General features: G+C 32.7%; 3 protein-coding genes across 3 annotated transcripts; all 3 read right to left on the bottom strand.

The window, feature by feature from the left end:
* Positions 1-241: 241 nt before the first annotated feature.
* Positions 242-3228, bottom strand: LOC139899440 (transcription factor MYB12-like). The gene is made up of 4 exons (XM_071882262.1): positions 3096-3228; positions 2565-2694; positions 704-971; positions 242-607 (listed from the first exon to the last, which is right to left on the bottom strand). Exons 1-4 carry the CDS (start codon positions 3226-3228, stop codon positions 242-244), a joined length of 897 nt encoding a protein of 298 aa, XP_071738363.1.
* Positions 3229-4240: 1012 nt separating this feature from the next.
* LOC139902676 (uncharacterized) lies at positions 4241-4927 on the bottom strand. The gene is made up of 2 exons (XM_071885281.1): positions 4841-4927; positions 4241-4561 (listed from the first exon to the last, which is right to left on the bottom strand). The coding sequence occupies exons 1-2, from the start codon at positions 4925-4927 to the stop codon at positions 4241-4243; spliced, it is 408 nt and encodes a 135-aa protein (XP_071741382.1).
* Positions 4928-7490: 2563 nt separating this feature from the next.
* LOC139902675 (protein ALP1-like) lies at positions 7491-8762 on the bottom strand. Its single transcript, XM_071885280.1, has one exon. The coding sequence runs from the start codon at positions 8760-8762 to the stop codon at positions 7491-7493; it is 1272 nt and encodes a 423-aa protein (XP_071741381.1).
* Between the last annotated feature and the right edge of the window lie 1915 nt (positions 8763-10677).

Below are 10677 nucleotides of genomic sequence, written 5' to 3'. Positions count from 1 at the left end.
TACTAATTTTTGAAAGATGACCCACATGTTTTATATTATAAAGTTAATGATTTGATTGCAGTAAAGAGTCATAAATGTAATATATTAAACACCAAACTTGTACAACACTATATATATTATGCCAAATTTTCATCTCTAGCCAAATTATTACTTAATATACATACGTGAACAATGGTAATTATCATATATATCATATTTATTCAAGAAATTAACATATATGAAGAAAAGGAAAAGTGCCTAATCAAGAGACAAGCCATGCATCTAGCTCTTCAAAATTCTCACTATACATTACATTGCTTTCCCATGGCCATGACAACATGTTATCCTCTTTCTCAAACCCTAACCCAAACATGCCGTCTTCAACTTCAAATTCCGAATTCCAATCATAAGACGAATACCCCGTCGTTGAAGAACTTGTACCACCAACTTTCGATTCGTCACTTAAAAATTTCTCTCCCTGTCCTTCAATTACACTTGTCAACTCACTCATTATAAAATCCATCGACACTTTATTCTTAGTGCTCGAATCGTGTAACATTTCCGAGTCCATCATGTCCATAAAGTAATCCAAATCCTCGTCATCAACCACGTCATGACGATTTTCTATCTCATCATGGCGAATGTTCATTATCTGTCCGTCATCAAATAACTTATCACAAGGATTTATAGAAATAGAGCTTTCCTTTTCATTTAAAGGCGTTACATTGTTATTAATCGGTTGTTGTTTATACAATGGAATCAACTTATTATGATTATTCGAAGACGGTAACTTATAAGTTTTGTTAATCTTCATGGCAGACCGGCTGGTTCTTCCTTTACGTTTGTTGGATATTTGTGGGATGATCGTGATTTCCGTTGAATTTGTTGACGACCTTCTAAACGGGAGGATTCTTCGGCTAAGGTGAGAGTTCCAGTAATTTTTAATTTCGTTGTCTGTTCGCCCGGGTAATTGGGCAGCAATCAAAGACCACCTGATGTGAAAAAAAAAAAAAAATTGATATTTTAGAAATAATGAAGCATATGATTATTTAAGATATGAATTATTTTTTGTCGTTTTGTCTTTTTTCTTTTGCTGGTTGTGTGTCGGTTTTGTTATACATTTTGAGTTATATATACAACATAGTCGAATTAAAGTTCTTGGGTTTTTAGTAGCTTTTTATGTAGGTCCTCATTTATTAGATCACCGATTTGTTAATTAAGATCGAGTGAGACGTGTGACCAAATTCAATGAACACACACATATATATTGGTCAAATATACAAATTAAAACAAAAAAAAAAAAAATTTGGGAGTATTGCGAGATTTAACAAGTTATAGGGGTATTCATATGTAAAAATATTCAATCAATGTTAACTTATAGCGTAAACTAGTTGTGGAGCCCTCGTTTTACGCCGGGGGCTCTGTTTTGAATGCGAGTTAAAAAAAATCTTATCTTTTTTGTAAAAAAGAATTTTTTTCGACATCTAACATTGAAGGGTTGCTTCTTTTGTGAAAGTTGCTTCTTTTAGCGTCCGTTTTTTTTAAAAAAAAAGTTAGTTGATCTATTTTGTAAAAAAGAATGTTTTTCGACATCTTTTGGTAGCATTGAAGGGTTGTTTCTTTTATGAAAGTTGTCTCCTTTATCGTTGAGGAAGAAAAAAAATAAAAATAAAAAAGTTAGTTGATTTTTTTGGTAAAAAAGAATTTTTTTCGACATCTTTTAGTAACATTGAAGGGTTGGTTCTTTTATGAGAGTTGCTTCTTTTATCGCTGGAGACAAAAAAAAAAAAGTGAAATTACGAAAATATTTCTGGTTACTATTGATGAATAGTGCTACAGGGTTTTGTCTATTAGATATATAGATAATTAGGTTATACACTTCTGTTGTTAAAAAAAAAAAAAAAAAAGAAATACGTTATACACAAAATAGTTTAAGAGAACTTCGAAGACTTAAAATATCGAATTTATAAATATACATGCATGCATTGGTATGTATATTTGTCTATTCAAATGCATCTTTCGAACCACGCAAAGTGGTAGTGAAGTGGTTAGCGCCTACCTTAAAAATTTGACGTTGCACATGACAATCAAAATTTTTACTCTTATAAAAAAATACTGAAATTGTCTCCATGTCACAATTACAATAACGTGTGGTTATAGAATTGTGTATTTTAAAAAGTAACAAGGTTTACTAAATTAAGGCGTGATCGCATCTATCAAATTTTTAATTTCAATATATACTATGCACATAACAAATTAATTTTCAAAATTTTATATATACACATATTTCACTAAATTTTTAATAGGAGCATCGAGTGGTATATTTTGATAAATTAGAGGCAATATAAGTTGTGGTCACCTACACCTTCTGATTTGTAATCAGCAATTTTAGTAGGCCAGTGTAAATTAAAGTCATATGTTTATTTATACATACAATATAGATATAGATACAATATTATAATCATAATTAAATTATATCCATACAACAAAAGCTGCCTTTTTAAGGTACGGTGTGGTACGTATATCTTAAAATTTTAAGTAGTTATAAATACATATTCCAAGTATTAATGTAAATTAGAACTAACCTGTTACCTAAAGATGCATGCAGGTTGGATATAAGATGTTCTTCTTCCTTGGTTATATTACCCCTTCTTACATCGGATCTCAAGTAGTTGATCCATCTCAATCTGCAACTCTTCCCACACCTCATCAATCCTACATACATTTACATACAAATATACATCACAAAATTATTTTCTTGATAGACAACTCACACACATACGTAACATGATTTTGAGATTGACTACTTATGTTTGTGTTGTAGTAAATTGATACATTTGGATAAACTAAGTAGGCATGCATGCCTGAATGACCACCGAATTCTCAATGAAACAAACCACTCAAGTTCAATTCCTTAGTATATGTCAAATTGTTAAAAAAAAAGTGTGTGATTAAAGGGTGCGCATAATGCTTAATTCATGCGGTACCAAATCTCACACTTGGGGGGCTTAATTACAAAAAGTTTTACCTTCTAGAGCGAGCCAATGTGCTCCTTTCATAAGAGGGTTTACTCGCTTAACGAAAAAAATAAAAATCATTCAGACACATATAATTACCGGCATTTTTAGGTAAAGATCTCCAAGAGCCTTCACCATGAGTTTGAACGTAATTCGTTAGTATCGAATCTTCTTCGCTAGTCCATCGTCCCCTCTTCAACCCTACTTTCTCACAACACGGTGCTCTTCCCATTTTTTAGGAAAAAGCGAAACTTGAAATGGTATGATATGTTCTAATCGAAAGATATAGTGTTGGTGTTTGTTATTTATAGTACATAATTAAGTTAACAATAGTATGGTAGATTGGTAGATATATAGTTTGAGAGTGACTACTTATGTTTGTGTTGTAGTGTATATTTGATGCATGATAATGAAAGGAGAGTGACGTAAGAAGTTTGTATGTATTTGTGTGGTGAATAAAAGTTTGTCGTGGCATCATGAGTATCTAGAAATGGGACGGACCATCCATCTCCCACGTTTTCACCCTCCGTTTGATCCACCTTCCGTTCTAATTTTACGACCAATTTGTTACACTCTATCCATCTTATAAATTGTCAACCTTTTAATTTTTAAATATAATATATAATCTAAAAGTAATTTTTTTTTTTTTTTTTTTTATAAAATGTAACTACAATATATCGTAACACGTAATCTCAAACATATTGTCATTTATTATATTCAAACAATTATTGGTTAAATATATTCAATTAAGTTTACGTTTAAAATAATAGCAAAACTGACATTTATAAAATTTAAATTCTATGAAAATTTCTACAATTTATTTATTTTGGGACGAAAACAGTAATAAATATCTTAAAATATTTATAAAAAAAAAAAAAATAAGTACATAACTGTGAAAATCTAAGAACTTTTAACAATTCATAATTGTTCATTAAAATTTTTAAAATTTTCATGTACAACTTTTTTTTTTTTTGGTAAAAAACGAAATTTTTATAACAAGATCTTTATTTCGAAAGAGAGAAAGAAAAACAAGAACTTTTTTTTCATTTACAACTAAATTGTAAGAATTTAAAAGTACTACGGCCAAAGAATGATTTATATTATAAAAAAGCGATCCCTAGCAAAGTGCTAAGAGATATTACAAAGGAATAGACAACCATGAGTTCCAATTTGAAACTAAATGACCTCTATATTTAATCCAACGAAATGTAATTAATCTAATGAAATCAAATAAACTACTTCTATTACAAAAAAGAATCACGAAAAAAGAACCCGTTTCTGAAACGCCATAATGCCCATAAAGAAGTCACCATAACCGCAATGACCCGATCTTTAGAAGAATGACGTAAACGAACACCTTCTAACCATGCCAAAAAAGAGTTCCAAGACGACATTTGAGGAAAATCACAATCGAGCCAAATTCGAATCTTATGCCATAAATCCCGAGCCACTTCGCAATCAAAAAATAAATGATCCCTAGTCCCAACCCCGTTATTACACGATGGGCAAACAATCGAAGAAACATCAATTCCTTTCACGGATAGGTTCCAACGAACAGGAAGAGACTCAATATAAAAACGCCACAAAAAAAATACTAACTTTTCTAGGCACAAAATCATACCAAATTGTAAAAATCTGAGACATCGGAAGTAACATGTTATCGATTAAATCTCTAGCTTTTTTAACCGTAACTAAATTGTAGGCCACCCTCTATCGTAACTAAACTATTCATCCTCTTAACCTTCCACATCAGCGTCACATCAACACAAATATTCTATAACTAACTCATAACTAAACACTCTCCATCATGGCTAATGCAATACTCCTTTTAATATACAACGTACAAGCAATAAAGCGTCAATTCCAAACAATAAAAAGTCATTGGGACCCACAAATTCTATAACTAAGCCCCACACCTCCGTTAAATCCATGGTGAAAGTGGATAACTAAGGCGGGTAACTAGCTCGTGTCTATGGTTAGTTACGGATAATAACAGGTAATGAGCGGGTAACTACTGGTAACTAGTTGTAGGGAGTGGCCTTATTACTCTGTATCACATATACTAGTACATGATTTTACTGTATAACAATCATCACAGCCATAGTGGTTGCAAATACTTTTTTTGGACAGCGAATCGGATCACCTTAGGGGGACTAAACCACCCGTTGCGATCATCTCCCGTTTCGACTATGCCGATGCAGCGATAATAATTCCGGCCCCATCCACTACTACAAAAAATCACCTTTGAAACCGGTTTTTAAGGTCTTTGGAACCGGTTTTAGAAGTGGTTCCTATCAATAGGGGTTTCAAAAGTATTGAACCGGTTATAAAAGAGGTTTATTTGCTTAGCTTTAGAAACATGTTTTTCTTTAAAAAGAGGTTCCTATGCTCGATTGAAGAGAGGTGTTTTTATTTAAAAACCGTTTTCTTTGTCTTTTTTTTGAAAAAAAAATAATAATAATTTTTTCTAGTAGTTGTATAACAAAAACATGTTGTTACCAATACTTACTAACGTTGTGAAGAAACAATATCGAAGTTTAATGATAAAGTTTTATGTACACCAACAAAGTTGCATACTTGCATATATCACGAGTAAACCAATACTAGCTAGTATTCAAAAAGATTGCTTGATCGATTGAAGAGTTGCTGCTTGATGGCCTTTCAGTTAAGTTAAATTCGAAGTGGTGATGTTTAAAAAAAAATTCAACGTTGAGCCAAAAAAATTTCAACTTCCAGTTCTTCATGTTGCTTGATGGCTTTTTGCTTAACGGCTGATGCAATATTACCTACACAAACAAGTGAGGAATTATTTAATAATCACAACCAAATATGTAAGATGCCATATTATATATTTCATGATATAGTACCCACAGGCCACATCCACTTCATGATACTCCGTATGTGCTTGATGTAAATTTCAAATCTTGAAGAGACCTGGTAATAATAAATACTGAGTATAAAATAAGAAGCATGATTAACATACATATATCAAATATAAAAAGTCAAAAAATTCAAAGTATAGAGCTAAACGAGATGTGCAGCTTTAATTTAAAAAACATATCCAAATGAAAAATAGAGACTCAGGTTGGGTTTTGTCCAGCTTAAAAAGAGAGAGTGATTTTTTTTTGTTTCCCGCTCAAATATAATCAACAATTTTTAAAAAATGTTCATTGAAACCGGTTTTTGAGAAAAAAGAGGTTCTTAAAATAACATAATAAAGACCGGTTTTAATGTAAAAGAGATTTCAAAACAGAGAAACCGGTTTTTCATGAAAAAGAGGTTTCAAAAGTCTACAAAAGAGACCTCTTTTTTCACATACCAACAAAACCGGTCTCTTTTTACTTTAGAAACCTCTTTCTTAGCACACCTTAAAAAAAAGAGGTTTCATATAGGGGTTTCTTTTTTCTTTTTTGTAGTAGTGATCGCTGCCCGAGAGGAAACCTTGAAACCGATTCAAGGGCACGGCCAAATAAAACCCCCCTTCTCTTTACCCCAAACGAAATACTGGTTGGAAATTTTAGATTTAAGTTTTACTAACAACACATTATATAAGGATAAGCAACTACATCATGAAAGAAGGTATGGGATTAGACTCAATTCAGGGGCGGATTTGAGGGCGTGCAAAACGTGCGCTTGCACAGGGCCCATAATCCCAAGGTGTCCATAATCCAAAAATATGTAGTACTAATGAAAAACTTAACCTAATTTTTGTATATACAAAAGGCCTATTTTTGTTGATTGAACAGGGCCCATATGAAAAATTGAAATCGACGGGACGCCCCTGACTCAATTCATTCCCTCATGTGCATCTAGTGCATTGGTCACAACGCCATAACTCAAAATAATTGTTCATATGATAACCTGTTTAGATCACTTGCTCCCTCTGTGTAAGTTGTAACTAATTAAACGATGAAAACTTCATCTATTCATATTATTATATTATAAATAAATCTATAATATACAAAGAATTTAATGTCACAATATGTATGTATTCGCACCTAAAAAGGAAAAAAAAAAAAAAAAAAGATTTTAGGGAACATCCACGATCGAGCTGGCAATATATCCACCTCAATTTGGTATTAACCTGAATTTGGTATATCGCATGAGAAATTTTGCAGTACGAGATCGACTTATTTTGGATCTTTATTTATGTAGCAAGTGTTTCCATTTAAGTGTTTCCATTTAAGTCACACTAAGAGCACATGGAGTTGTTCGGTGTTAAATCTCAGTGTTAAATTTAACACTGGATTTAACACTGAGGCCAAAACAAGGGAAATGGTTCAGTGTTAAATCCCAGTGTTAAATCATTATTTAATTATTTTTTTAATATTTTTAATAATATTATTTAGTTTAATTATATATTAAAAATATAAAAACAAATGCAATACTAAATTTCATTAATTAAAAAATTACATTAAGTTAAAAAAAAAACAATACTTAATAAAAAAACACACTTATTAAAAAAAATACATTACTTAATAAAAAACACAATACTTAATCCGACTCCGTCTCTGACTCCGACGTCTCACGATTAGCCCATACATGTTCAACCAAATCCGATCGTAGGCCTTCATGCACTTCCATATCTCGTAATTCTTTCGTCCTCCTCCTGTAAGTTTCGCACCTCTCGATCCAAGTTGTTTGCATATTATGAACGGGTTCGTAAACCCAATCATTTTCGGTTAGAGCAAAACCATTATCTTCAACAATTATGTTGTGTAAGATAATGCACGTATACATCATTTGTTTCATTACATTGACACTATATGCCCTTGCTGGTTGTTGTAGTATATGCCAACGCCCCTGCAAAATTCCAAAAGTCCTCTCAACATCCTTGCGTGCCGCTGCTTGTTTCTTCGAAAAGTACTTACGTTTTTCATCATTTGCACTTGAAAACGCCTTAACAAATGATGCCCACCCGGGATATATACCGTCCGCTAGATAATATCCTCTTTTGTACTCAACCCCATTTACAGTAAAAGGAATATCTTCTGTTTCTTCATTAAGCATTGAGTTGAAGAGATTACTAGCGTTCAAGACGTTTAAGTCGTTGTTTGAACCCGCAACCCCAAAGAAAGCATGCCAAATCCAGTTATCATATGAGGCTACAGCTTCTAGCATAATAGTTGGAACTTTGTGATCGCCTCGAGTAAATTGACATTTCCATGCAACGGGACATCTTCCCCATGCCCAATGCATACAATCTATGCTTCTCATCATTCCAGGTAAACCGTGAATATCTTCGTGAGCTTCATACAATCTTTTGATATACAATCTATATTCATCTTTATATAAATCAATAATACACTTACAAAAGTGCATTAATGATTCACGAGATGTTCGTTCCAACATTTGCAAGTACTCGTCAAAAAGATCGGGTGTATCACCATAAGCTAATTGTCGTAGAGCAGCAGTTATTTTTAAGTATGTACTAATACTCAACTTGCCGCGCGCATCAACTCGTAAATGAAAATACTTAAAGTATTCCGGTAGCGGATCTTTGTGGTAGTTGAGAATATCTTCCATAATTCGGAGAAATACGCGACGCCGCATTCGAAACCTCCTTTTAAAATTATCGTCGGAGTATTTGCAACCTTCAACAAAATAGTCGGTCATAAGACGTACATGTGCGGCTTCATGTTCACGTTCTATATAACGACGTTTGTGTGAACTTTCCGCTTCATTTTCACTTTCTAACGCCTCGCTATTGATTATATCGAGCACTTGCATCAAAAACTCTTCGCTAGACGATGATGTTGAAGACATTATTTGAAAAAAATATGTTTATTTGTTGTGAAATTGAGAGAAAAAGATGTGAAAAAGATGTGAAAAATGATGATAAAATGAAGAGTATTTATAGAGTATTTGAAAAGAAAAAAAAAGTTTTTGACCGTTTTTCAACGGCCAAAAGTCACAAACGGCTCAAAATACCACAGTTGCCCAGCTAAAGCTGGCCAACGTTAAACACCTTTAACGGTGGTTTAACGCAGGCGAGGAGTGGGTGGCACCACCGTCCCCACCGTTAAATTGGGTTAACGGCGAAAATCATTCCCGACTCCTGGTGCTCTAATGCCAGGCATTTAATTGTTCCTATGTATCTACTTATAGGCTTATAGCCCATTACACCCTAATTTGTCACTCCACAAGTTGACCAAAATTAAGTATGCCAGAAAACAAAATTTAATGCCTCACAATATTAGTTATCTGTATGTTCACACAATCTAGTTCACTGTTTGAGAATTTAAAGGGGCGATTTACGGGTTCGATGGCAATAAAACATCGGGCCCGGATGATTTTTCCGTACAATTCTTCAAAAAGTTTTGGCCTGTTTTAGAAGATAATTTGAGGGATATCTTTTATCAGTTTTGACATCGAAGTGTCTTCCTATGGGCGACCAATCTCAACCATTGTCATAGCTTTCAATCTTATGTATGAGATCAAAATCTTTTTTTATGCTCTTAGGCTCCAATTCCTCGTTTTGTATTTCAACTCACGAACGAGCTTTACTCCGTCATTGTATCTTTCGTCATTGTATCTTTTGTTTGTTGGATATTCTTCATTTCTCTGATGAAGTTATCCAATCTTATTAATACAATTCCTTTTTTCGCCATTTAAAAAAAATGCTTCACAATATTAATTGGAGTTTTTCTATCTTATACTTTAAGATTGAATGATTAAGATAATTAATTAATTAAAGTATCTTATTAATACAATTCCTTTTTTCGCCATTTAAAAAAAATGCTTCACAATATTAATTGGAGTTTTTCTATCTTATACTTTAAGATTGAATGATTAAGATAATTAATTAACTTAATCATTCCTTGTTAAATTGAAAATCAAGTTAAATATGTAAATATTCTAATTATTAATAAATGTATATTAATTGCATTTTCGAATACATAAGAGATTTTAGTTTTGCTAATTACTTCTTAGGCCCCGTTTAGCTAAAAGAATCTAATGAGATTCCGACAGAACTGGAATTGAATTTAGACACGACGTGTGTCTAAATTCAATTCCAATTTTGCCGGAATCACATTAGATTGTGAGCTAAACGGGTCCTTTATGTTATGCACTAAAAACATATAGTAAGATAATCAAACTCTATAATTAATTAATATTGACTTTTATCATGTCATGTTGTACGTATTGAGGACTTTTGGGTGATGTGATTTGATATACAATTTTGTTTACTTGCAAATCTGTATTGATGTCATGTTGTACGTATATCATGGATGAATTGCTAAAATAAGTTAGATAAAAAGTCATAAAGTAGTTTTTTAAATTAAAAAATATTATTTGTTTCTTTACTCATAGGACTTAACTAGTCCGGACCGGCCCGCGCGATGCGGCGGGTGCTTTCAGTAGGCGTATTCATATTTAACGCAGTTTTATTTACAGAAGTGAAAACGGGCCATCTATTATGCGTCGTTGTTGGTGTCGTCGTCTTTACTGTTTTAAAATCTGTCTGGTTCGAACGTAGTTAGTTTCATTTTGTTGATAAAATTATTTCGAGCCTAATGGTGCTGCCGAAAAAATTTAACTCGCGGCGAGCAGGAAGATACGGGCTGTCGTTGTGTTTAGCATTTTTTTTTAAAAAGTGTCCGTTTCGAGCGTAGTTAGTATCGTTTTGTTCATAAAATTATTTCGAGTCTGACGCTGCCGTCGAAAAAATTTAACTCGT

The sequence above is a fragment of the Rutidosis leptorrhynchoides genome, chromosome 3 (assembly GCF_046630445.1).
Source record: "Rutidosis leptorrhynchoides isolate AG116_Rl617_1_P2 chromosome 3, CSIRO_AGI_Rlap_v1, whole genome shotgun sequence".
NCBI classification, from domain to species: domain Eukaryota; kingdom Viridiplantae; phylum Streptophyta; class Magnoliopsida; order Asterales; family Asteraceae; genus Rutidosis; species Rutidosis leptorrhynchoides.
The sequence above is the reverse complement of the archived record's forward strand: the minus strand, read 5'-3'. Positions and strand labels throughout refer to the sequence as shown.